This window comes from Anguilla anguilla, chromosome 2, assembly GCF_013347855.1.
Source record: "Anguilla anguilla isolate fAngAng1 chromosome 2, fAngAng1.pri, whole genome shotgun sequence".
NCBI lineage: Eukaryota > Metazoa > Chordata > Actinopteri > Anguilliformes > Anguillidae > Anguilla > Anguilla anguilla.
The window spans coordinates 7,214,972-7,236,540 of record NC_049202.1 but is presented as its reverse complement, the minus strand read 5'-3'; the positions used below and the strand labels follow the sequence as shown (position 1 = coordinate 7,236,540).

The 21,569-nt window shown below is 49.2% G+C and overlaps 1 protein-coding gene across 1 annotated transcript in view; it reads left to right on the top strand.

The window, feature by feature from the left end:
• LOC118219498 (AT-rich interactive domain-containing protein 4B-like) overlaps window positions 1-21,569 on the top strand; it is a 58,023-nt gene that overhangs the window by 10,628 nt on the left and 25,826 nt on the right. The window contains 5 exon segments of the mRNA XM_035402686.1: window positions 11,793-11,903; window positions 17,486-17,551; window positions 19,311-19,401; window positions 20,018-20,097; window positions 20,845-20,936. Coding sequence (XP_035258577.1) covers window positions 11,793-11,903; window positions 17,486-17,551; window positions 19,311-19,401; window positions 20,018-20,097; window positions 20,845-20,936 — 440 coding nt within the window.

The window sequence follows — 21,569 nt, the reverse complement described above, 5'->3', positions numbered from 1 at the left end:
CAGAGCATCTGAGGGTGGACTTATCTCTCATTATAATTCTTGCTCATTTTTACTGTTTTCATAATTATCGTAATATAGTAGTGCAGACATTTTAATTAATTTCAACTGGGGCACTTTGATTTTAATTGGCGGTGTTTCATGCTGGTTGGACACCTGGGCTTGTGACTAAAACGATGTGGGGTGGATTCCCTGTTGTTGGACCCTTGAGCAGAGTGCTTAACCTGAACTGCTACAATAAACATATGGGCTAGCTGTATAAATGGATAAATTGTGTGTAAAAAATGTAACCTGTGCAAGTTGCTGTGGATAAGAGCGTCTGCTAAATGCCCCCCCCCCCCATTCATCCTGTGTTTGAATGACAGTGCTGGCAGTTTTAAAGTCTCTCTCTCTTTCTCAATTCAGTTTTCAATTTCAAGGGTGCTTTATTGGCATGGCATGCACTGTGTTGCCAAAGTAAGAGTTACAAAAAACAATTGTAATAACAAAAAAAAAATCAACTCGACAACCTGTAAACTGAATATACACATTATACACATATACAACTTAAACAGACATACATATGCTGCCATATTTGTGCCATATAATATCTACAGTATGTAAATAATTAACTGCAGATGTTGACAGTCATTGTGATTCTGTATTGATGAATGGTTGCCTCATGCAATACTCTCTCTCTCTCTCTCTCTCTCTCTCTCTCTCTTTTTCTGTCTGTCTCTTGCTCTCTCTCAGTCTCTCTAATGGTTCCTTGTACCAGCAATCTTTAATTGTGTTAAGGCACAGATGTAGGTCAGAGATGCTGTGCTAATTACCGTGTTGTTGTATTAGGTTCCGAGTAATTGGGTTTGCTGGTCTAACAGACTCCGGGCTCTAAATCCCTCCCAGTATCCTCGTGGTTCACACCAGGGGCAGGTTTTCGGAACAGGCCCTGTCTGGCGCATTACAGCCGGGTCTGGGATACGCGGGACGGTTCCTCCTGGGACAGGCGCGGGAAACCGGGTGGTTCTTGTTTCGCGGTCCCGCTCGCGAATGGGCCGGCGTTCTGTGTGGGTGCGCTTTGACCCCCGATGTGCCTTTGCTGAGATTCGGCTGGAGGAGGAAGCACGCTGAGATGGGTGGTCTCTGCAGACATCCAGATGGGATCGCTGGAAAGATAAAAGTGTTTTTTTTTTTGTTTTTTTTTGGAAGAAAAACCCAGACATGGTTCACGGATATCTGGGTCCCAAACTAATTCTGTTTGTGAGCCCAGCATCCCCCCCCCCCCCCCCCCGGAGTTAGGCTAGTAGTTAAACTGACATTATTTTCATACGGTTCATCCCATTAGCATATTGAAAGAAGAATGTGACTAAATAAAGACTTTGAAGATCTGGTGTGATGGTTTGTTTTAGCAGGTCTTTGCTAGCATCGGCTGACGGAGAATTTGGTCATTTTTCATTTATTGTGAGCTGACTTGACTCTGGGTGTATGGTCCCTGCTGTCAAGACCAAAATGGATATTTTAAAATGCCCCGTACTGACCCAAAAACATCAGTGAACTTGACAGATTGGTCAGAATATAGGCTAATATGGAGACATCATTTTTCAGGGAAGAGTGTTGAACTGCAGAGTCTGGGAGGGAGGGAGGGAGGGAGGGAGGGGATGGTGGTCATGATTTGGGCCGATGGCTTTCAGTGTAGCATTGTGGACTTCCGGTCTGATTGAGGGCACGGCAATCAAAAAGCAATTTTGATGTAGTAGGTCAGATGGCTTTGACTTAAGCCTGTACTCGCCGGTTCCAGCTCCGCGGCAGAAAAGGGTTACTGGACCACTTTATAACAGACCGCACAGAAACCTTTCATTGTGGAATCGATTGTTTTGCAAACTGGGGCATTTTGAAAGAAATGACTGTTTTGTAGATGGAGTAAACAACATAACAAAGCCTTGCTTTTTCAGTCATGGTCTAATAGCACTGAGCCCTGCCTGGTGATCCAGCCAGCCTCTCTAGGAGAATCCATGCCTGTACACACTGACCATCACTGACATTTGATTAATCCTTTGAACAGTAGGTTTTTGAAATGTTTTTTTTTTTTTTCAAAATTCTAAGTCTGTGTTCCAGAACTCCACTGCTTTCAGTCGCCAGTAGCAATTGTTACATCAGCATTAGAATGTTCAGTCAAGAACATTCTAATTGCACATTTGTGAGCTTAAGCCTTAAAGGGTTGAAGTTGTTCTGAGCTGCCCAGTCACTGGTGTGGAAGCAGCTGTGTGTGTGAAGCTAAGCGGTCTCTTGTGTGAGCTGCAGCCAATAAGTTTACTCTGGCTAAAACTCCTCGGTGACTAATAGTCAACTGGCTGATTTAAAAAAACAAAAAAAAAAAAACAATAAACACTCACTTTTAGGAGGGCTTGGAGAGGCTGTGTCGGGCCATTTTGTGAGTTGCCATATTGCAGGCATGGTGTTTGTAAAGTATCTTCTGAGACTGTGGCTTTTCAATAAAGGGCCAGGTCAGTTTTATGCAACGCGAGGACATTTTATGATTTCCTCTCCGGAACAGACTCTCTTCATTTTGTGTAGATGGTCCTGCTTATTGCTTAAACTGCCCCTCCCACCCCCAAACCAATCTGGCGCAGGTGACGTGTGAGTAGAGCGGCTGCAGCCTGGAATAACTCCCTCCTCCCGGCGGCGGCGGGAATCTGTGTTCCAGGGGCGCGAGCAATAAAAATAATAATGAAAAATAGCGGGGCGCGGGGCGGCGGGACGGGGGAGCGGAGATGCTCTCCCCGCCGTTAGCGACCGCGCCTCGGGTCACCCCCCCCGCGCGGCGACGGGCTCGATCGCCCGCTCTCTCTCCGTCGCGCGGAAGAACAGCCGCGGAGAATGTTACGCATCGCTGAGGTGGGTGAGTTTTAAAAAAAAAAAAATAAAATAACTGCCAGTGTGGAGGTCTTATCCAGTACAAATGGTTGAGTCGATGTGTGACTGAATATATAATGCAATCAGATTGCCGGGGAGTGTTGTGACGGTGTTTGGTGTGAAATGACAGGGTGGTGTGTGTGTTTGGGGATGGGGGGGTGTTGGGGGGGGGGGGGGGTGTTTGAGCGTGAGCTGGTTTGGGATGATGTTGGGGGGGCGAGTTCATTGGCTAGCAGCTGTTTATCATCCACAGCTTTCCCAATTTTTAACCAATCGGCACCAGTTACTCCTGAGTCCTTGAAGCTTGCCTTGACTTCGGACTTCACTTGATCTTGCTTTCCTGAGCAAAATAGTCTGGAGCCATCTTGCCTAGGAACAGAGAGGAAAATATTATTATTATTTTTTTTTTTTTTACTATTATTTTTTCAAATCTTTTTTTGAAAGTGTTGCATCTGGTGATAATATGTGCGTAGCACCAGAAGGCTAATGTGCCCATTTGCTTGAGCGCAAACAGGAGTGTCCTGGAATGCCCTCCCTGGGCCCGGCTGAGTAATATGCCAGACCCGCGATTCGTCTTCAGGTTGGCCGGAGCTGTTGGTGGGAGCTGTCGGCCATTGTGTCGGGGTGTCGGCTCTGTGCGTTCTGAGCCCGGCGAATAGCGGGAATGTCTGCGGCGGCGAGGCGCTACACTGGCGGGAATTCGGACCTGCCACGCGGATGTTTTTGTCAAATTTATTTTTTATTTTTTAAATTGTGGAAAAGGGGAAGTGTTGGAAACAGGTATGCAGCGTTGTGTTGTAGCCGAGAGGAATTTGCTGACACACTCGATAGTTTCCTGAAGACCATCCCCAGGGAGCTGTTACCGGGAGGTGTTGCTGATCCAAAATTATGTCCAGTACCCTGGGAATATTTGTTTTTCCCAATTTCTGTAAAGGGAAAAAGCGGTCATAAGGGATAATAAACATGATTTTTTTAAAGTAGAAATTTATTATGACTAATAAATCACCTGGGTTTTTAGGATGCTACCTTATGCTAATATTTTTGAGTTTTGTGTTGTTGGCTTGATGCTATATTGATGCAGGTTATCTGAATGTAAGAAAGGATTTATCTTAACATGGATGAAAATTATTTTTTATATACAAAAAGGAGGGATGAAAATATTCATGTCCAGGCAAGATAATGTGGGAAGTGAGCATCCCCCTGGAATTGGTTAAGCTCGTCCTCATTTGCATAAACCACCTTGATTGGAGGTAGCCTATTTGGTAGTGAGATGATTGCATTTGTCTGTGTCACAAACGTTGAGTTGCTCGAATGGGGTCAGAAGTTATCAAAACACTTGAGGATGATTTAAATGAAACCCGAAATTAAGTAGAACTTTTGAAAATTAAATTATGACATATTTTAATGGAGGTTCTAAATTATTGGTTAACAGGGACCTATTGCAGAGATGGACTGTGAATCAAAAAAAAATGCTATAACGTCTTTGTCAGTGTACATTTAAAGTTCTGCGGTCAGGTCTGGGCATTACACTGCATGCTCATAGATGTGTCTCTTTGTTTTTGCATACAGTTTTTAATGCACAGAATACCTTATGAGGACTCGTCAAAGTGTGGCTTTAATTTCTATACAGTTTTTAATACACAGAATACTTTATGTGGTCCTGCAGAAAGTGCTGCTCTGTTTTTACACAGTTTTTTTTAATGCCCAGATTATTTTGAGGACTCATCAAAGTGCTGCTTTGTTTTTATACGTTTTTTTAATGCACAGAGTACCTTACGAGCGATCGTCAAAGTGCTGCTCAGTTTTTAAACACAGTTTTTAAATGCCCAGGATACCTTATGAGGACTCGTCCAAAGTGCTCCTTTGTTTTTATGCGCAGTTTTTAATGTGCGTAACTGCTTATGAGGAGTGGAGGCACTAGGAGGTTTCAGGATCAGGTCTGGCACTGGGCTCTGCAACCGCCCCATGACCTAATTTTTAAAAAATTTGGACTTCCGTGTCTCTCTTGTGTTTGTTGTGCGTCAGAACCCAGCTGGGTCTGCCCTGAGGGCCCGACCCCGGGTCCAGAAGCTCGGCCACTCCTTTCACAGGCTCTGCCCGAGTGCTGAACGGCCCCTTTTACAAGAAGTGTGCAGAGGTCAGGTCAAACGTAATCTGAGATACGTGCTTCTGGGAGAGTCAACGGAGCGGTGTGTGTGTGTGTGTGTGTGTGTGTGTGTGTGTGTGGAGTGTTGTGTGTGTGTGTGTGTGTGTACGGAGCTGTGTGTGTGTGTGGAGTGTTGTGTGTGTGTGTGTGTGTGTGTGTGTGTGTACAGAGCGGTGTGTGTGTGTGAAAGAGTGAGAGTGAGAGAGGGAGAGGGAGTGGGTGAGAGACTGTGAGAGAGGAAGGAAGAAGGGGTGAGAAGGAGAGTGAGGCAGAGGGGGGAGGCTGGAGATGGAGGAGGTGAGAGAGAGAGGGAGAGATGAGTAGGTGAGTAAATGAGGGATGATTGACACTCTGAATGTTTTTGTTTTGCGGTTTGGGTCGAGCCTGTGCGCTTTATCGGCCCCTCTTGGCTGTGACAGCGCCGGTCCTGTGGAATGCGAGTGCGTTCGGCTGGCGGATTGGCTATTTTCAGCACGGCGACGAGGATGAAGTGGCCGCTTCACCTCACCTTAGGGCTTCATGCGCGGCCAATCGGCTCCGGTGTTCGTGAGTCAGAGCTGCTCCGATTGGCCCGCGGCCGTGCCAGTCACAGTCCGATGTGGGAGAACGTGAGGACACTGCGAGTCCGTTCCGCTGGTTCCTACACAGAGCGGGGAAAACTTTAACAAGCTTACTGACACCAGCGAAATCGCACAAGGCACCGTGTCCTTATCTTCAAGTCACGCTTCCAGAAGCGGCGTTCGGGGGTCTTGTTTGTGTGCTAAAATCCGTGGCTGTCTTCAGATTCTGATTGTGATGGTGTAATCTTGCCTCGCGTTGTTCCAAGGTGCAAAACAAAGCCTTTGTTTGATTCAAAATAGTCACTGTAATACTCAAATCAGATTCCTAACACATCACTGTGCTTGGAGCAAATGCTTGGCAAGGAACCTTGCCTATGTATATCCTCTGGAACAAAAGTTTAGATGGGAACCATAAAAAGCACACAATGTGGGTATGGCTGAGTAATAAAATTCTTCTGACATTAAAACTGAGCCGTACGTCCAAGAAGAACAATTTTGTCTTCTCTCTTCTGAGGAAAATTATTTTTAGATGAACTCCAAGGTATGTTTTAAGCTTTTGAAATTTGCTGCCGGATCTTTTTTTTTTTCTTCTCCCCTCTGATTTTGACATCCTTGAGTCATGCTTTTTTGAAAGCTTTTTAATGTGTGTATTATGTGTGATGCACATAATAAATTGATGTTGTTTCAAAGCTATAGTGCTGTTGTGAACTGTAGCCAAGTGTCATTTCGACTGCTTATGGCCCATTATCAGAGAGAGGGAGGGAGTTGTTCTGGGATTTAGCTGCATTGATGGATATCAAATGAGTTCATTTTTTACTTATTTAAAAAAAACAAAAAAAAACTTTTTTTTCAGAAAGGTCCTTTGTTTGCCACTTTTGGTGACCTCTCCTTCCCAGGTGTGAAGAAGCATCATCTACAATGGGGGTGGGGGACCGGTACGGAGGTCTACATGGGCTGTTCATTCCATTCTTCCTCTTCCTCCACTAAATTCTGTGGTTCCCATACTTTTTTTTTCCAGCCACCCCTGTGATAATTGTACATTGTTTAACCCTAACCGTAACCCCCCAACATGCACGCACACATATATCCCATACTGTGCCTTTTCCCTTCAACCGTGATTGGTCAATTACAGCAGTCGATTGGATCGGTTCACCTCGCCTGGATTCTCGGGGCTGAGCTGGTTGCTCTTTTTTTTTGAGGTGAAAATCATAAGTAGCGCACCATTCGCCCCCTAATCCGCAGGGCAGGTCCGTCCCGCTGGCTGACGACCGTACAGAAGGCCACGTTCCCCTCCGTCAGTGGGAGGAGGAGAGGACGACCTCCTGCGGGGCAGTAGCAAGTTCAGCTTTTAACAGCTGTGCATACCAGCACATTTCAACCCAGCAGGCCCAGGCAGTGTAAAGGCAGAGGCCAGAAACCGAAATGTTTTAATAATGGGATTCGTGTGGAGAAGGAAAGAGAGTATGGAGATATTCTTTTTTTTTTTTTTTATCAGCCGAGGCATCCTATGACTCGCTTACCTCTTATCGCCAAATCGAATAACTCTGTTTCCGCTCTGGCCCCTGTCTTGACCAATGACGTGGCACGCTAAGCAGGGCTTGGCGAAGAAAGACGCATCAGGGGCTCCTGAAATAAAAACACGACCTCAGTGGACCCCACATTTTTTTGCTCTGTGCTGCTGGGCTGTTGTAGCCTTGCGTCCGCCTTGCCTGCCCGCCCTGTAACTCCCTGAATGAATCAGACGTGTTTCCGTTGCTGCTGCTGTTGCTGTTTTTGTTGTCAATGCTCCTGAAGTCCTGAAAGGTATTTGGCGTCAGGGCACCAGGTTTTCGGCTCCTCTGGCTTTGTGTCCTCGCTCTGTCCCGCGCGTCGGAGGCTAACGCGAGAGAGGCCTGAGGGCCGCTCGGAAGCCGGTGGTGGAACACCGAAGCGCGGTTCGGGGCTCTGTACCTACCTGCCTTTACCGCGAAAGCGCCACGAAAGACTCCGCCCGCTGTTTCGCCTCGGCGACCCGTAGGGACTGCTGCCGGAGGTGAAAGAGTGGAAGACAAGCACAATAACTGCCTCCTGGGGGAAGAAGGGAGGAAAAAAAAAAATTTTTTTTTATAAAAAACGCTCATTGGCAGGTCTATAAGCAGGACTTTTTCCCCTATGGGAAGCTTATTTCATCTCGCTGTTTTAAACGGTGCAATTGTCTACACTCCTTCACATAAGGTTGAGTGTGCTTACCACAGTCACCAAAGTTGTGTGACTGAATACATTTAAATTCTGTGTTTCTTCCTCATTTCCTTATTGACATGTCTGTTACGGCAGTATAAATATATTAGACATAGACAGCATTTAAAAATATTTTTGGAAGGTGCTATACTTAAGTATTTTGTTCTTTTGATTTTTTTTAGGGGTATTATTTTCTAAATAGGCTGTTTTTAACACTTTATTTTGTGTCTGTCCGATCAAGTGCTGGTGACCTTTTTGCACCGGCTCTTTCTCATTGGCTCTCACTCTAGTTCTGTTTGAGTCGCCGGTTTGTAAACCGCTGACACGGCGCAGCTTGGCCGCTTTGTCTCTCAGCCAATCGCCCACGTCTTTTCTTTTTTGTGTCGGTTTGAACTTGGACCGTTCGGCCGGTTTCTTCCCTCCCGTTAGAACGAGCGGAAGGCGTTCCTCACGGCGGATAAGAAGTGGACATGTCCAGTCCGGCTTGGGTGGGAGCGGGCGACGGCGGTTGGAAGTTGATGAGAAGGCGGTCTTAAGCTACAGTATAGGCGGGTGGACCCGCGCGCCGGTGTGACGTGACTTGTGGACGGACCAGGCTTGGGTTTGTAATCAGAACTGAATGGCTGGTCAGGTTGGCTGGCCTCGGCCTTCTTGCGTTTTCTGAACTGGGCTGTGTAGGCGAAAAGCCACGTCTGCCGAATCTCCAATTACCTCCCCGACTGCAGTGCTAGACCACTTTTCTCAGCCAGTGCTTCAGAGCAAAATCACTGTTGTTTGTTGCAATGGTCAAACCTGCTGTCAGTTTGGAGTGACAGTGTCTTTGATGTTTCTGGCTGACAGGGAAAGTTGGAACTTGGAACCACAGCTGTAGAGTTGTTTTCAGTGTTTCCGGAAGCTGCCGGGGTCTGAGTCCTGAACCTCGGTTCATAATGGTCATAGTGGCTGGAGGGTGGAAATGATTTCCCCTCAGACTGTGTGTGAAGTGTCATAGACTGTGTATGAGTCATAGACTTGACTGGTAGACTAGGGATCTGCAGTCTTAACTGTTGGTGTACTTCCCATTGCTTTTGGTTTCTGGCAAATGTTTTTATGACAGTGTCAGTGCTTGTCCATAAGAAACGAGAGAAAATGAATTCGGACGTGCCAAGAGAGGTGGATTCTGTTTGGAAGGCCCAGGCGTCCCTTTGCATTAGAGAAGGTTTCACGGGAAGATTGGTTCGGACAGTGGCTCAGTGTGCACCTGGCTGTGCTGAATATCTTCAGGACTCTCGACTTGTACAGGCCAGTCCGTTCTGATTTCCCAAAACCGCGCAGTTCCGCCTCGGGACCTGTGCTGGGGCCCGGGCGTTCTGTGGGTGCTGCTGACCCCGGGGCTATGCCTCGCGGGCAAGGAGCCCTCGTTTCGGCTGATCCTGAGGGCCCGGAGCCCACAGGGGAGCACCGTCTCTGGTCTGTGTGAGACCGGCATCCTGCTCAACATGGCCGTGCAGTCTGGTCGGGCTTATCTGCAGACCTTTCCCTGATCCGGGCCTGCGTTTGTAACAGAGCTCCGATTAGAACTCTGATCTGGGAATCCTGCTGTCCTTTATCCTGACCCTTACCCGGTCCCGAGCCGAAACGTGAGACCGACCTCAGCCCTCGGGGCTCCTGAGAAGGCTGTGGGCACGGGCTCTGATCCAGGTTCCGTTCTGGAGTTTCATTCGTAGTGTGTAAGGTTAGAACATGGGTGGGGGGAAGTCTGGTCCTAGATCAGTGGGTACGGGCCCTGGTCCACCCCTCTGTTTGACTGGTGTGGATGTGGGCGTTTGTTTTTGTTTTCTTTAGCTGTGAACCATGTTGTATATAACAGTTGTAAAAACATTTTTTTTACATTTTTTATAAATGTTTTTTTTTTTTGCTGTAGTTGCCCTTTAAGTGCAGAGCAAGATGCAAGGCAAATATCATTTTTGCCTTGTAGCGAAATTGCATGGCGTGGGAATGAAGTGATCACAGAAATAATATAATAAACTTCCGTTCCATTGTTTTTTTACCCCCGAAACATTTGTAGATGCAGAAGTCGAGCGTGCTGGAGCCAAAGGCTGAAAGTGTGCTGCTGCTAAGCCTGAAAGGCTGCAGAGCTGGGTGAATTATGCCGGTTCGTTCCATCGAGCATCAAGACTCAGAGATACCGTGGGGATGCCTTTGTCGATTCTGAAATCCGGCTGTGGTTTGACTCGGGTCTCTCCCTGAGAAAGAGTTTCTTCCAGACTCCATTTTGGAAACGGGGCTGAAAAAATATTATAAACCATATAAAACCTCTTTTTTTTTTTTTTTTTTTCAAGCGGTCTACTTGAGGGCTACTTGGCTCTTGGGCTCTCTGGATGAGTTGCTGCTTGGCGGTCGGCGGGATTGGGGTGGGTCACAGAGGTAGCTGAGACGTGACTGCTGATTTATCTCCAGCTCCTCTAAAGACCTGAGGGATTGCGCAGCTGATGCCCAGAGTGTCGTCGGCTCCCAAAACGCTGTTTCCCGCTGGCCCAAACGCCTAATTCGCTGTTTGAAAGGCCATATCGCTGGACGTTTTGTTGGTGTTCATACTCTATCAATGCATACAGTGGTTGTGTTTGTTAAATTACACTCTCAGTACTCAGCATAGTTTTGCCTCTGCAAAAACTTTCGGGGGGGGGGGGGGGGGTTTCTCAGGAGGGCCTTTTTGTAATGTGCTGAGAGTATGAAGGAAAAAGGCAATCAAATCTGCTGTCCAAATTAGAAACGGGGAGGGCGGGAGGCGGTTGAGGCGGTTGGGGGGGGGGGTGGAGAGAGGAGACTATTCCCAGACTTTCCCCAGCCCCTCTTTCGTGATTCCTTGTTGGCGGGTGGCGCACTGCAGCGTCCGTACGGGCGGAGAGCGACTCTCGGGAACAGCGCATAATGGGGGCAGCGCGTGAATTCGGGGGGGGGGGGGTTCGGGCGTTCTCCACTCCTGCACTCGTTCTCCACTGCTGCACTCGTTCTCCACTCCTGCACTCGTTCTCCACTCCTGCACTCGTTCTCCACTGCTGCACTCGTTCTCCGCTCCTGCACTCGTTCTCCACTGCAGCACTCGTTCTCCACTGCAGCACTCGTTCTCCACTCCTGCACTCGTTCTCCGCTCCTGCACTCGTTCTCCGCTCCTGCACTCGTTCTCCACTGCTGCACTCGTTCTCCGCTCCTGCACTCGTTCTCCACTGCAGCACTCGTTCTCCGCTCCTGCACTCGTTCTCCGCTCCTGCACTCGTTCTCCACTGCTGCACTCGTTCTCCGCTCCTGCACTCGTTCTCCACTGCTGCACTCGTTCTCCACTCCTGCACTCGTTCTCCGCTCCTGCACTCGTTCTCCACTGCTGCACTCGTTCTCCGCTCCTGCACTCGTTCTCCGCTCCTGCACTCGTTCTCCACTGCTGCACTCGTTCTCCGCTCCTGCACTCGTTCTCCGCTCCTGCACTCGTTCTCCACTGCTGCACTCGTTCTCCACTGCAGCACTCGTTCTCCGCTCCTGCACTCGTTCTCCGCTCCTGCACTCGCTCTCCGCTGCAGCGGTGCAGAGCCGCCGCTCCTCCGCTGTGCTGGGATTACCCTCGACGCGCTGCAAACGCTAGCGGCTGCTGCTCGGTCCACAGGGAGCAGCGCTCCAGCCTCACACACGCGCGTGAGGCCGTATCAACAGCAGAGATATAAACCAGGCTAACAGCGCTCCCAGTCCAGAGTCTCTGCACGTCCATCACTGTTATAGTACAGGGGTAAAGTCTAACCTTATCCTAAAAGGGCCGGTGTGGGTGCAGGTTTTTGTTTTAGCCCAGCACTGTAACCCCTGATTCAACTAATTGACTAATCATGGTCTTTCATCGAGACCTTGATAAGTAGAATCCAGTGTCTTGTAATATTGTGATATAGTTGTTTGTGTGAACATGTATTCTCTGCTCTCCCCCTCCCTTTCCTCCTCCCCCCCCCCCCCCCCCCCAGAGCCTGGAGGAGCCCCCTTACCTGACCGTGGGCACGGACGTGAGCGCCAAGTACCGGGGAGCCTTCTGCGAAGCCAAGATCAAAACCGCCAAGAGACTGGTCAAAGCCAAGGTAAGGGCGGAGAGAGGCGGAGCAACTCTGGGTGGGGGGTGGGGCTTAAAAACTGAATATACATTGTGTAGCCCTACATCCTTTCAGGCTGCCGTAACTGGACAGTTTAACGGGCCTATCACTGCGCTAAGCCCAGCTTTTGTGTCTACAGATGGTCTGGGCGAAAACAATGGAAACTTATTCAGTTATTCCTGTGATCAGAACTCCTGCTCGATGCATGCCAATTTGGCCGCCAGGCGATAGGGATATCTGTGTTGGATCTGGTTCTGTACTTAAGAAGCAGCCGGAGGGGAAAACTTGAGTTTTCAACTGTTTTTTTTTTCTTCTAGGTGGTGAGCTGTTCATTAATAATCTTCAGTTGCCGCCATATTTACATTTTCTGTGGTTAGCAGATGCTCCATGCAGAGCAGCTTCTCTGAGTGTGAACGGCTTAGGCAACGAGGAAAAGCGGTGCCAAGTCTTTACCTTTTTATTTCGGTTTGAAATCTTGTAAAGGGCTTTGGGACAAGCTCTTTGATTCGCTCTTCGGATGTGAAATAATGATTAATATTATTATTAGGCTTACATGCTATGTTCAGATGCCCACACATGAGTCTTAGCTATTGTGACTTTGAGCAAAGTGCTTAACCCTGTACGCTTTCAGCAAACTCCAGCTAATACATGGAGATTAGTGAAACATAAAGCACGACACGTGTAGGGGCCCACACACTCGAGCGATTTCTTATTTCTCCAGATCGCTTAAGACTTGAAAATCTTGCTCTGCCCAAAAATTTCAAAGCTCTAAAAAGCAGAGGAAGAGCTTTAGCTTCAGGCTTGCTAAGCTTTGGATTGACCTTCCCCAGATCACTCGAGAAGCTCTTTGGGTGTTTAAGTTGGAACTAAAAAAAAAAAAAGCCTCTCTCAACGCTACCCACCCCCCCCCCCCGCATGATCCAAATCTGTAGCCAAGCCGGAGTTGGGTTGTGACCTGAAAACTGTGGCGCTCTCTATGGCGGCCGACTGAAGTGCTGTACGGCAACTCGAAACGAGGGCTCGGCGGTAGAAAACGCGAAATGGATACGGAAGCTACGCGATTGGCTCGGGTGGGGGGTGGGGGGGGGGGGCGGGGCGGGGCGGGGGTGGGCGGGCGGGCGGGCGGGCGGTTGATGGTTTGCAGGGCAGTGATGCTGAGGTGACTCCTGCAAGCTCCCACGAGAGGAGAATTAACATTACACCTCAGTAAAGGATTAAATTAACGCCACACCTCAGTACGCACATACACAAACGAAAGCACACACACACACACAGACACGCTCAACACACACACACACACACACACACACACACGCTCAACACACACACACACACACACGCTCAACACACACACACACACACACACACACACACACACTCAATTTCATCAAGACAGAGTAGCCACAGGGAGCTTGAGCAAAGTGACTTTGTCTGAGAAAATAATATTTATACATTTTTTTTCAACTCGTGAAATTTTGGAGGGAAACTGAGCAGTCTTACCCAAACTGACTGAAGGTCGTGGAGTGAGAGCCCCTGCTGGATCTTCCACACGCTGCATTTGACAGCGTCCTCTCTCAGGGAGCGCGAAGCGTAGTTTAATTCGCCGTCCCTGCGGCGCCCGCAGCACCTGCCGAAGGCTCGCTGAACCCCCCCGCCACGTCCCCCTCCCCCTGTAGCCCCCCCCCCCCCCCCCCCCCTCGTTCCAGTCTCGCCCCCGCGGACCTCTCTCTCTCATCGCCTCTGTTTCCCAGTCCGCCGTTTTTTTCACTCACTACAGGGTCGAGAAAATGAGCGGTAGCCTTTTTTATTTTATTTTTTATTTTTTCCCAAAGACCGTGAAACCAGTCGCGTTTCCGCGGTAAAATAAATCCCCCCGCTATCCGTTTCAGCTGCCGCCCCGACCGGGAACAGAATAATTGGCGGATTGCTTGTAAATGCGGCCGGGGCGGGGGGGGGTGCGTGTTACACAGGCGAGTCCCGCGGACGCTTTTGTTGCGCTTTAATTAAATTTCCGCTGCGTTAATGCTGGCCGGCGAGCCGCGGCGGAGCTCGGGAGCGGTTCTGTAAACGGCTTTTCGAGACGCGGCTCGGGCCGCGCTCGACTCCGCGCGCGGATTACCTCGGGAAATCGCTTCAGGCTCGGACGGAAGAAACTTTTGCCGTTTTGCCGCTTCCCAGCCCAGGCTTGGGATGCATCCAGTGGCGTCTCGACTCTAGTTGCATAAAAAAAAAATCTTGTCTGCATGCGGAACTGTGGAATCCGGGCTCTCAAATTGAGTAAAACGCCATGTGGGAGATTTAGCGAGTTGCCGGTGGTCTAGGCTCAGGACCAGCAGCGACTCACAAAAATTGTTTGCTATGGGTTTGAGTTTAGATGGGGGGTGGATGTTAAAGTCTGTTTTTTTAGACCCCCCCCCCCCATCATCGTCTGTACCCATATCCATATTCAGTACATAATCTGTTCTTGATTTTCTATCTACTGTGCTGCTTACCCTGGGTTTTTTTTTCTTACTTATTTGGTCTTGTTGTCATAGTACCATCTTAATGGATGGGGCAGGACTGATGTCACGAACCCACACACAGGCTACTGACAGCAATCCTTTCCTTCTTTTTTTTTTGGTCGTGGCTACAGGCTGCCCTGGTTGAGCAGTTGTGGCCCAGAACAGCCAGGTATCGCCAGGACAGCCGTGTTACAAAATATTAGGATGCTGGCGAAAACAAAATGGCAGAAAAACTGAAATGGGTTCATCTGAGGTGCTCTTTTGTTCTGTTCCGCGTTTGACGTTCAGTCCGTGCTGCTTTGAAGTGTTGCTTTTTATTTATTTTTTTAAGAACTGTCACCTTTCCTCTTTTCTTCTTTCTGGTACTTTCTTCCCCTCTGACTAAGCATCCAAACAGCGATTTATTTTGTGTTATTTTTTACATTTTTTTTTTCATTCAAAGCCTCCTTTGTTTAAATCTTGACTGCGTTTTGGTTTTCCTCCCGTGAAGAGGACACGCTGCCGTTTCAGTTCTCAGACGGTTATTATCGAATGCGTAAACGGCGCGCTCCAGGACCAGCCGTGCTTTTAGAACGGATGGATGACCCCTTCCTGGGGAGGCTGATGATCGATTCGTCCGCTGAGCGGGGCAGGCAGGTTCATCGAGCACGGTTCAACGCTTTCTGGCGGAGCGTCCTCCCCCCCCCCCCCCCCCCCATTTTCTGCACACTAGGTGATGCCATTCATAACCGGCAGTGCTCTTAAATTGAGTTATCTGCACAAAGTGATTTGGGTTCTTGTTGAATGGGGAGCATTTCAATAAAAGTATATTGGAAGGTGGTAAAAATGCTTCTCGCAATTTCTTTCCATTTTTTTTCTTCAGCTATTTTGCCTCTGTTGTCCTCATTCAGGAATGTATTTTTTATATTTTCTGAAAACTCTGATATTTCAAATCTCTTTTTTGGGGGGTTGGGGGGGGGGGGGCATATAAAACATAAGTAAAATCCCATCCCTCTTGTTTGACTGTTTTGAGCATAAGTACCTCTGCAAAAGGCTGTTTGTGTGAATGTGTGTTCTGCGTCTCTCCATGGGAACCGGAGTCTTAGCCGAGCGAACATTAAGCCTCATGCTTCACACTGCTGGTCAAACACAAGTCTGCTCGCTGTTGCTGATGAAGCCTGTGATATCCAGACTGAGGCATTTTGGCAACACTCCATAATACCTACGTGGTGCTGTTATAAGCACGTTATAACACCTGTCATAACCTGCTGTTACAGCGTATTACAGCATATGACAAAAAATAGCTGTGAATATCATTAGGCTATATTTTATAAGTTCTGTAAAACCTTAACTGTATGTGTTATGACAGTGGTTTGGCAGTTGTCATAACGCCTCATATGACAGCGTATTAAGGCTTATGACAAATGTCGTAACACTATCAAAATGTTCTTGGCAGAATCTTTGAATCCAGGACTTTGAACTTGTTTTGTACAATTGTTCTAAACAGAAAGTGTACACTCATTGGTTGCCTGGGTGGTCAGATATCCAATCACATGTCCCAGGTTAACATCCTGCTTCTCAGTCCTCAAAAGCTGTCCATTTGCATTTACACATGTATCCAGTACCCTTATCCAGAGTCAAACAGCTGACATTTACCTTTTACATATAACCCATTTACGCGGGTGGATGTTTTGTACACTACAGCGATTCAAGTTAAGTACCGTACCTGAGAGTAGAGCGGCAGTGCCACACCAGGGAATTGAACTTGCAACCTCAAGTTACGAGCCCAGTTCCCTAAGCACTATGGTGCACTGATAATGCTGCTCAGCATTAAGTGTATAAGTGCTCCTCTGTGCCTCCTCTCTCTCTCTCTTTCTCTTTATATCCATCTCTCTACTCTCCCTCTCCCGTTCTGTTGGCTGTGATAGTGGCGTTGTACCCTGTTATAACCCTGTTGATCTACAGCAATTTGTTCTTTAGTTACAGGCAGTGCTACGTGCTGCTGATTCTAATGAAGTTTCCGTGCAGGGGGGAGAACAAAAAAAAAGAAAAGAAATGTTGCCTCTGGAATTATTTCACTGGCGCTCCCCCATGGTCTCCCCTTACCCACCGCAACAGTTATCACATCCTGCAATGTGCTGCGTGTTTTTTATGATCATCTCTTTCTCTCAGTTCTACTTGTGGTCCTCCCCCTGCTCCTCTTCCTGATCGTGCACTTTATTAACTGTGTTAGAAACTGCCCAGAGGGGCACAGCGTGATTTCTGGGTTTATTCCTGTTATCCTGGGGTATCCATGCTGAAGGGGTGAGTGCTTCAGCTGGGGGTGAGTTTATGAGGGTTGAGTGTTTCCGCAGGGTGCGAGTCATGAGGGATGAGTGCTGTAATCAAATGCAAGTAGTGAGGGTTGAGTTCTTTAGCAGGAGAGAATGTGTATTCCTGAGCCTGTTTTGGCACACTGTGGTTTCGCTGGCTTTTAACTCTGAGGAACTGGCTGCTCTTCCTGGAGGGTTGAGTTTGATGGAAATGAAGTGGCAGTGTGGTGTAGTGGCTAGAAAGCTGGGCTTGCGGGTTCAAATCCATCGTTCCCGTGAGCTAGGTATTTTAGCTGAATTGCTTCAGTAAATATTCAGGTGTATATATGAAAAAAGGGGTCGTCTTAGCATGTATTGAAGATGATTTTTCTGTAACTGCTGCTGTATTTTTAATGCCAGTGATGCATGATGGGTAAGTAGCGGGGGGTTTTGTCTCTGCGTTCTGAGTGCTTGCAAAAAGAACTGTAATCGTACACTTGGCATTTTAAAGAGCAGAGAAATAAAAGGAATGATGCCTGTGTGCTGTTCTGCTCTGAGCTCGTTAATTTATACCCCCCCCCTGTAAGGAGGGCTAGCCGCTGGCGCCCCCCCCCCCCCCCCGGCCGGTCGCACGCTCCACTCGAGCGCGTCGGGCCGGAGGGGCTCGTTCAGCGAGGACCGCTCCAGGGCCCCGGACGTAGACGTGGACGGAGAGCCGGCGAGCACGTGCGTTTCCCAGAGGGCCGTGCGTCTGTACTCCCTCCGCCTTTCTGATTCTCTCCTCCCTTCGGCTCCCCAGGTGACGTTTAAGCAGGACTCGTCCACGGGGGAGGTGCACGACGAACACATCCGAGGGCCTTTGAAGGTAAGGGGTGGGGGTTCAGAATCGCAACACACTTGGACATCTTTTTCTCTTTAAAAATAAAATACATTTTTTAACCCTTGCTGCAGTCAGATTTCCCTGTATGGGATAATTAAATGATTGATTAATTGATTCACTTATTGATCAATTTAATCAGACCTGCCTTTCGATCTGAACAAAAACCGGATTTCTCCACGCCAGTGAATTTATGTGAACGTGTATCCTGGCGTTTCAGTGTGTGTGATGCGTGTGTGTTCCGGCGGACCGCAGTACAGCTGAGGTTGTGCAGGTGGCGCCATTGAGCGAAGCCGATCGCTGTCCTGTCCCATCACCACAGTGCTTGGGTTTCTCTGCTGGAGGAACGAAGGGGAGGGAAAGGGGCGGAGTCCTGTTTGACCCTTCCTGTGTCCTGGCCTATCCGGTTACACTCCCCCCCCCCCCCCCCCCGAGTCACATGACAGGTGGTTTATTTTAAATGACTAAGATTCCAAGGTGGGGGTCCGAGTAAGTCCATTCTACATGGACCCTCCTCCCCCTCGACACCACCCACCCCCCCGCTACGTCACTCATTGAAATTTAACCCCCAGTCCCCCCGTCCCCCCCCTTCTCTCTCCCGTCCTCCCTGGAAAGAGGGAAAGCTTTCTCGTGATTCCATAGCTAACTAGCACAGCACAGCTTGTTCCGGACTTCAGGTTGTGTCGGAACACGGTTCGTCGTATTCAGCGCTGGTCCTCTCCCCTGCGCGGTCGTGTCCTCCTCAGACGTGCGCTGCCAGTCTCCCACAGTACTGCTAATTTAGCCCCGACTCCACTCATCAATTCTGAACCTTGAGCCCACTTCCTGTCTGGAATTTATTCAGCCGTTCAGTGCAGCCGAGCGCTGTTCCTGTGTGTGATAGGGTGCTGTTCCTCTGTGTGAGGGGGCTGTTCCTGTGTGTGATAGGGGGCTGTTCCTGTGTGTGATAGGGTGCTGTTCCTGTGTGTGATAGGGGGCTGTTCCTCTGTGTGATAGGGAGCTGTTCCTGTGTGTGATAGGGGGCTGTTCCTGTGTGTGATAGGGGGCTGTTCCTGTGTGTGATAGGGTGCTGTTCCTGTGTGTGATAGGGGGCTGTTCCTGTGTGTGATAGGGAGCTGTTCCTGTGTGTGATAGGGGGCTGTTCCTGTGTGTGATAGGGGGCTGTTCCTGTGTGTGATAGGGTGCTGTTCCTGTGTGTGATAGGGGGCTGTTCCTGTGTGTGATAGGGGGCTGTTCCTGTGTGTGATAGGGTGCTGTTCCTGCGTGTGATAGGGTGCTGTTCCTGTGTGTGAGGGGGCTGTTCCTGTGTGTGATAGGGGGCTGTTCCTGCGTGTGATAGGGTGCTGTTCCTGTGTGTGATAGGGTGCTGTTCCTGTGTGTGATAGGGTGCTGTTCCTGTGTGTGATAGGGTGCTGTTCCTGTGTGTGATAGGGGGCTGTTCCTGTGTGTGATAGGGGGCTGTTCCTGTGTGTGATAGGGGGCTGTTCCTGTGTGTGATAGGGGGCTGTTCCTGTGTGTGATAGGGTGCTGTTCCTGTGTGTGAGGGGGCTGTTCCTGTGTGTGAGGGGGCTGTTCCTGTGTGTGATAGGGGGCTGTTCCTGTGTGTGATAGGGGGCTGTTCCTGTGTGTGAGGGGGCTGTTCCTGTGTGTGATAGGGGGCTGTTCCTGTGTGTGAGGGGGCTGTTCCTGTGTGTGATAGGGGGCTGTTCCTGTGTGTGATAGGGGGCTGTTCCTGTGTGTCCTGCAGGTTGGTGCTACTGTGGAAGTTCGAAAACAGGATGGAATGTACCAAGAAGCTACAATCAACAAATTAACAGACGCCAGCCTGTATACAGTTGGTAAGCAGGAGCGGGGGGTGTACGTGCTTTCACATACACACACACACACACACACACACACACACACACACACACACACACACACACACACACACTGTATTGCAATGCATCTTTTGCTCATTTCAATAGAACTTTTAATAATGGTGATGCTGCTGCTGCAGCTGCTACTACTGCAAATAATAACGAACTTTTGAATGGCCACCCTCCATTTTGATTCAGGGATACATAAGTCTGTCATTCACAAGTATAATGTGTGTATGAATGTCTAATAAACACATGCAGGTGTTTTATGAAAAGGATGCAAAAAGGTGTTGCTGTCACATCGGATTAGATAGGATTAAGATTAGAAATACAGCCTCGTGTTTCTGAACAAGCGCCCAGACACATGCATGCATGCACACACGCCCGCGCTCACACACAGACACGTGTGTGTTGTGTTTGTGTGTGTGTGTGAGAGTGTGTGAGTGTGCAGGAAGGTTGAGGACAGTGTGTGACCCACATACCTGCCTCTCTCTGTCTCCCTCCCTCTCTCTCTGCCCCTCCCTCTCCCTCTCTCTCTCTCCCCCCCTTCCTCTCTCTCTCTCTCTCTCTCCCTCTCCCTCCCTCCCTCCGGCAGTGTTTGATGATGGAGATGAGAAGACCCTCAGACGTTCTTCTCTGTGCCTGAAAGGAGCTCGGCACTTTGCAGAGAGCGAGGTGAGTTCCTCTGCTCATTCCTCTACTCATTACCCCCCAAAAAAAACCAAATTAAATTAAACATTTATTCCCACTACTCAACTACTCGATGCATTTTCATATTGTTTTTGTAATGAAACAAAGAATTAATAACATTTCTTTATGTGAACATCTTTTAAGGAGTATTTTTCGCACAATCCCAAAACTTTCACTGCCTTGACTGTCTGGCACAGAAAGTTTAAAAATATGAAGTGGTTTATGCAAGTTTTTTTTGTTTTCTGTAAAAACAAAATAAAAATATCTGTGAATATTTTTAATGCAAATAGCAACTCTTGCATTACTTTGGGGTGGGGGGGGGGGGGTGGGGGGGGGGGGGGTGTGCGAAAGCAGAATCGCCAGCGACAGAAAGATTGCTAAACTAGACATGAGTGGAGGATAGAAATACATTTTTTATTGGGTATTATTTGCTTTCCAAAACTCATTTTTAGCATTCGGATATGCGCAAGGGGTTTCGCAAGCGGCAAGGTATAAGTTACGAGCTGGTATCAGATGTTTGTCAGAGGGTTTTACGAGCCGGCTGATGACAGGCGGCCATGTTTACTTATTCAGGCCCAGTGCTCGTTACCGGCTGCTAAAAGTGCTGCGCTGGAGTTCTGCCGTTTCCCGCGACAGGAGTGCAGTTTGTAATGTGTGTGTATGTGTGTGTGCGCGCGCGCGTTTGTACGTATACGTTTGTGACTTGTGTGTGCGTGTGCGACTGTGTTTCAGACGCTAGACCAACTCCCCCTGACCAACCCGGAGCACTTCGGCACGCCAGTCATCGGCAAGAAGGGCAACCGCGGGAGACGGTCCAATCCGATGTGAGTACTGGCTGCTGGATCCCCGCCCCCCTCCCCTTCCCTCCCCTCCTCCCGGCCTCTCGCTCGCTCGCTCACTCTCTCTCTCTCGCTCGCCGGCTCTCTCTCTCTCGCTCGCCCGCTCTCTCTCTCGCTGACCGCCCTGGCGATTAGCATGTGAATAGGCAGCGAGCGCTCGCCGTTCTGGGCCCCCGGCCCCCGGCTTTTCATCGCCATGGCGCCGCGGAGATGAGGGGGCGGGCCGGGGGGAGGTGACGGGCGGGTGGGCGCGGGCTGTCGTTGGCGGGGCGCAAAGCTTGTCCCCCTCTCAGGGAGCAAAAACACAGCTGGTGAGCGCTTGTCCTGGAGCACGGCCTCGCCCCTCCTCTGGTACAGAGCCCTGCAGCACAAAGGGGACATTCACTCTAAACCAGCTGGCCCCTGTCCCACTCCCCCGCCCCCCCCTTCAGTGGCAGACTCTGCACTGCCCAACACAGCCCTGTCTCGCACGGTTAAGGGCGAGACAACATGGTGCTTGTGTCTGATGGAGCTTGTGGTGGTAAACTGTGAATACACAGCGTCATAGAGCTACGCGTCCTGAACACAGAGCGTCATAGAGCGGCACATCCTGAACACAGGGCGTCATAGAGCGGCACG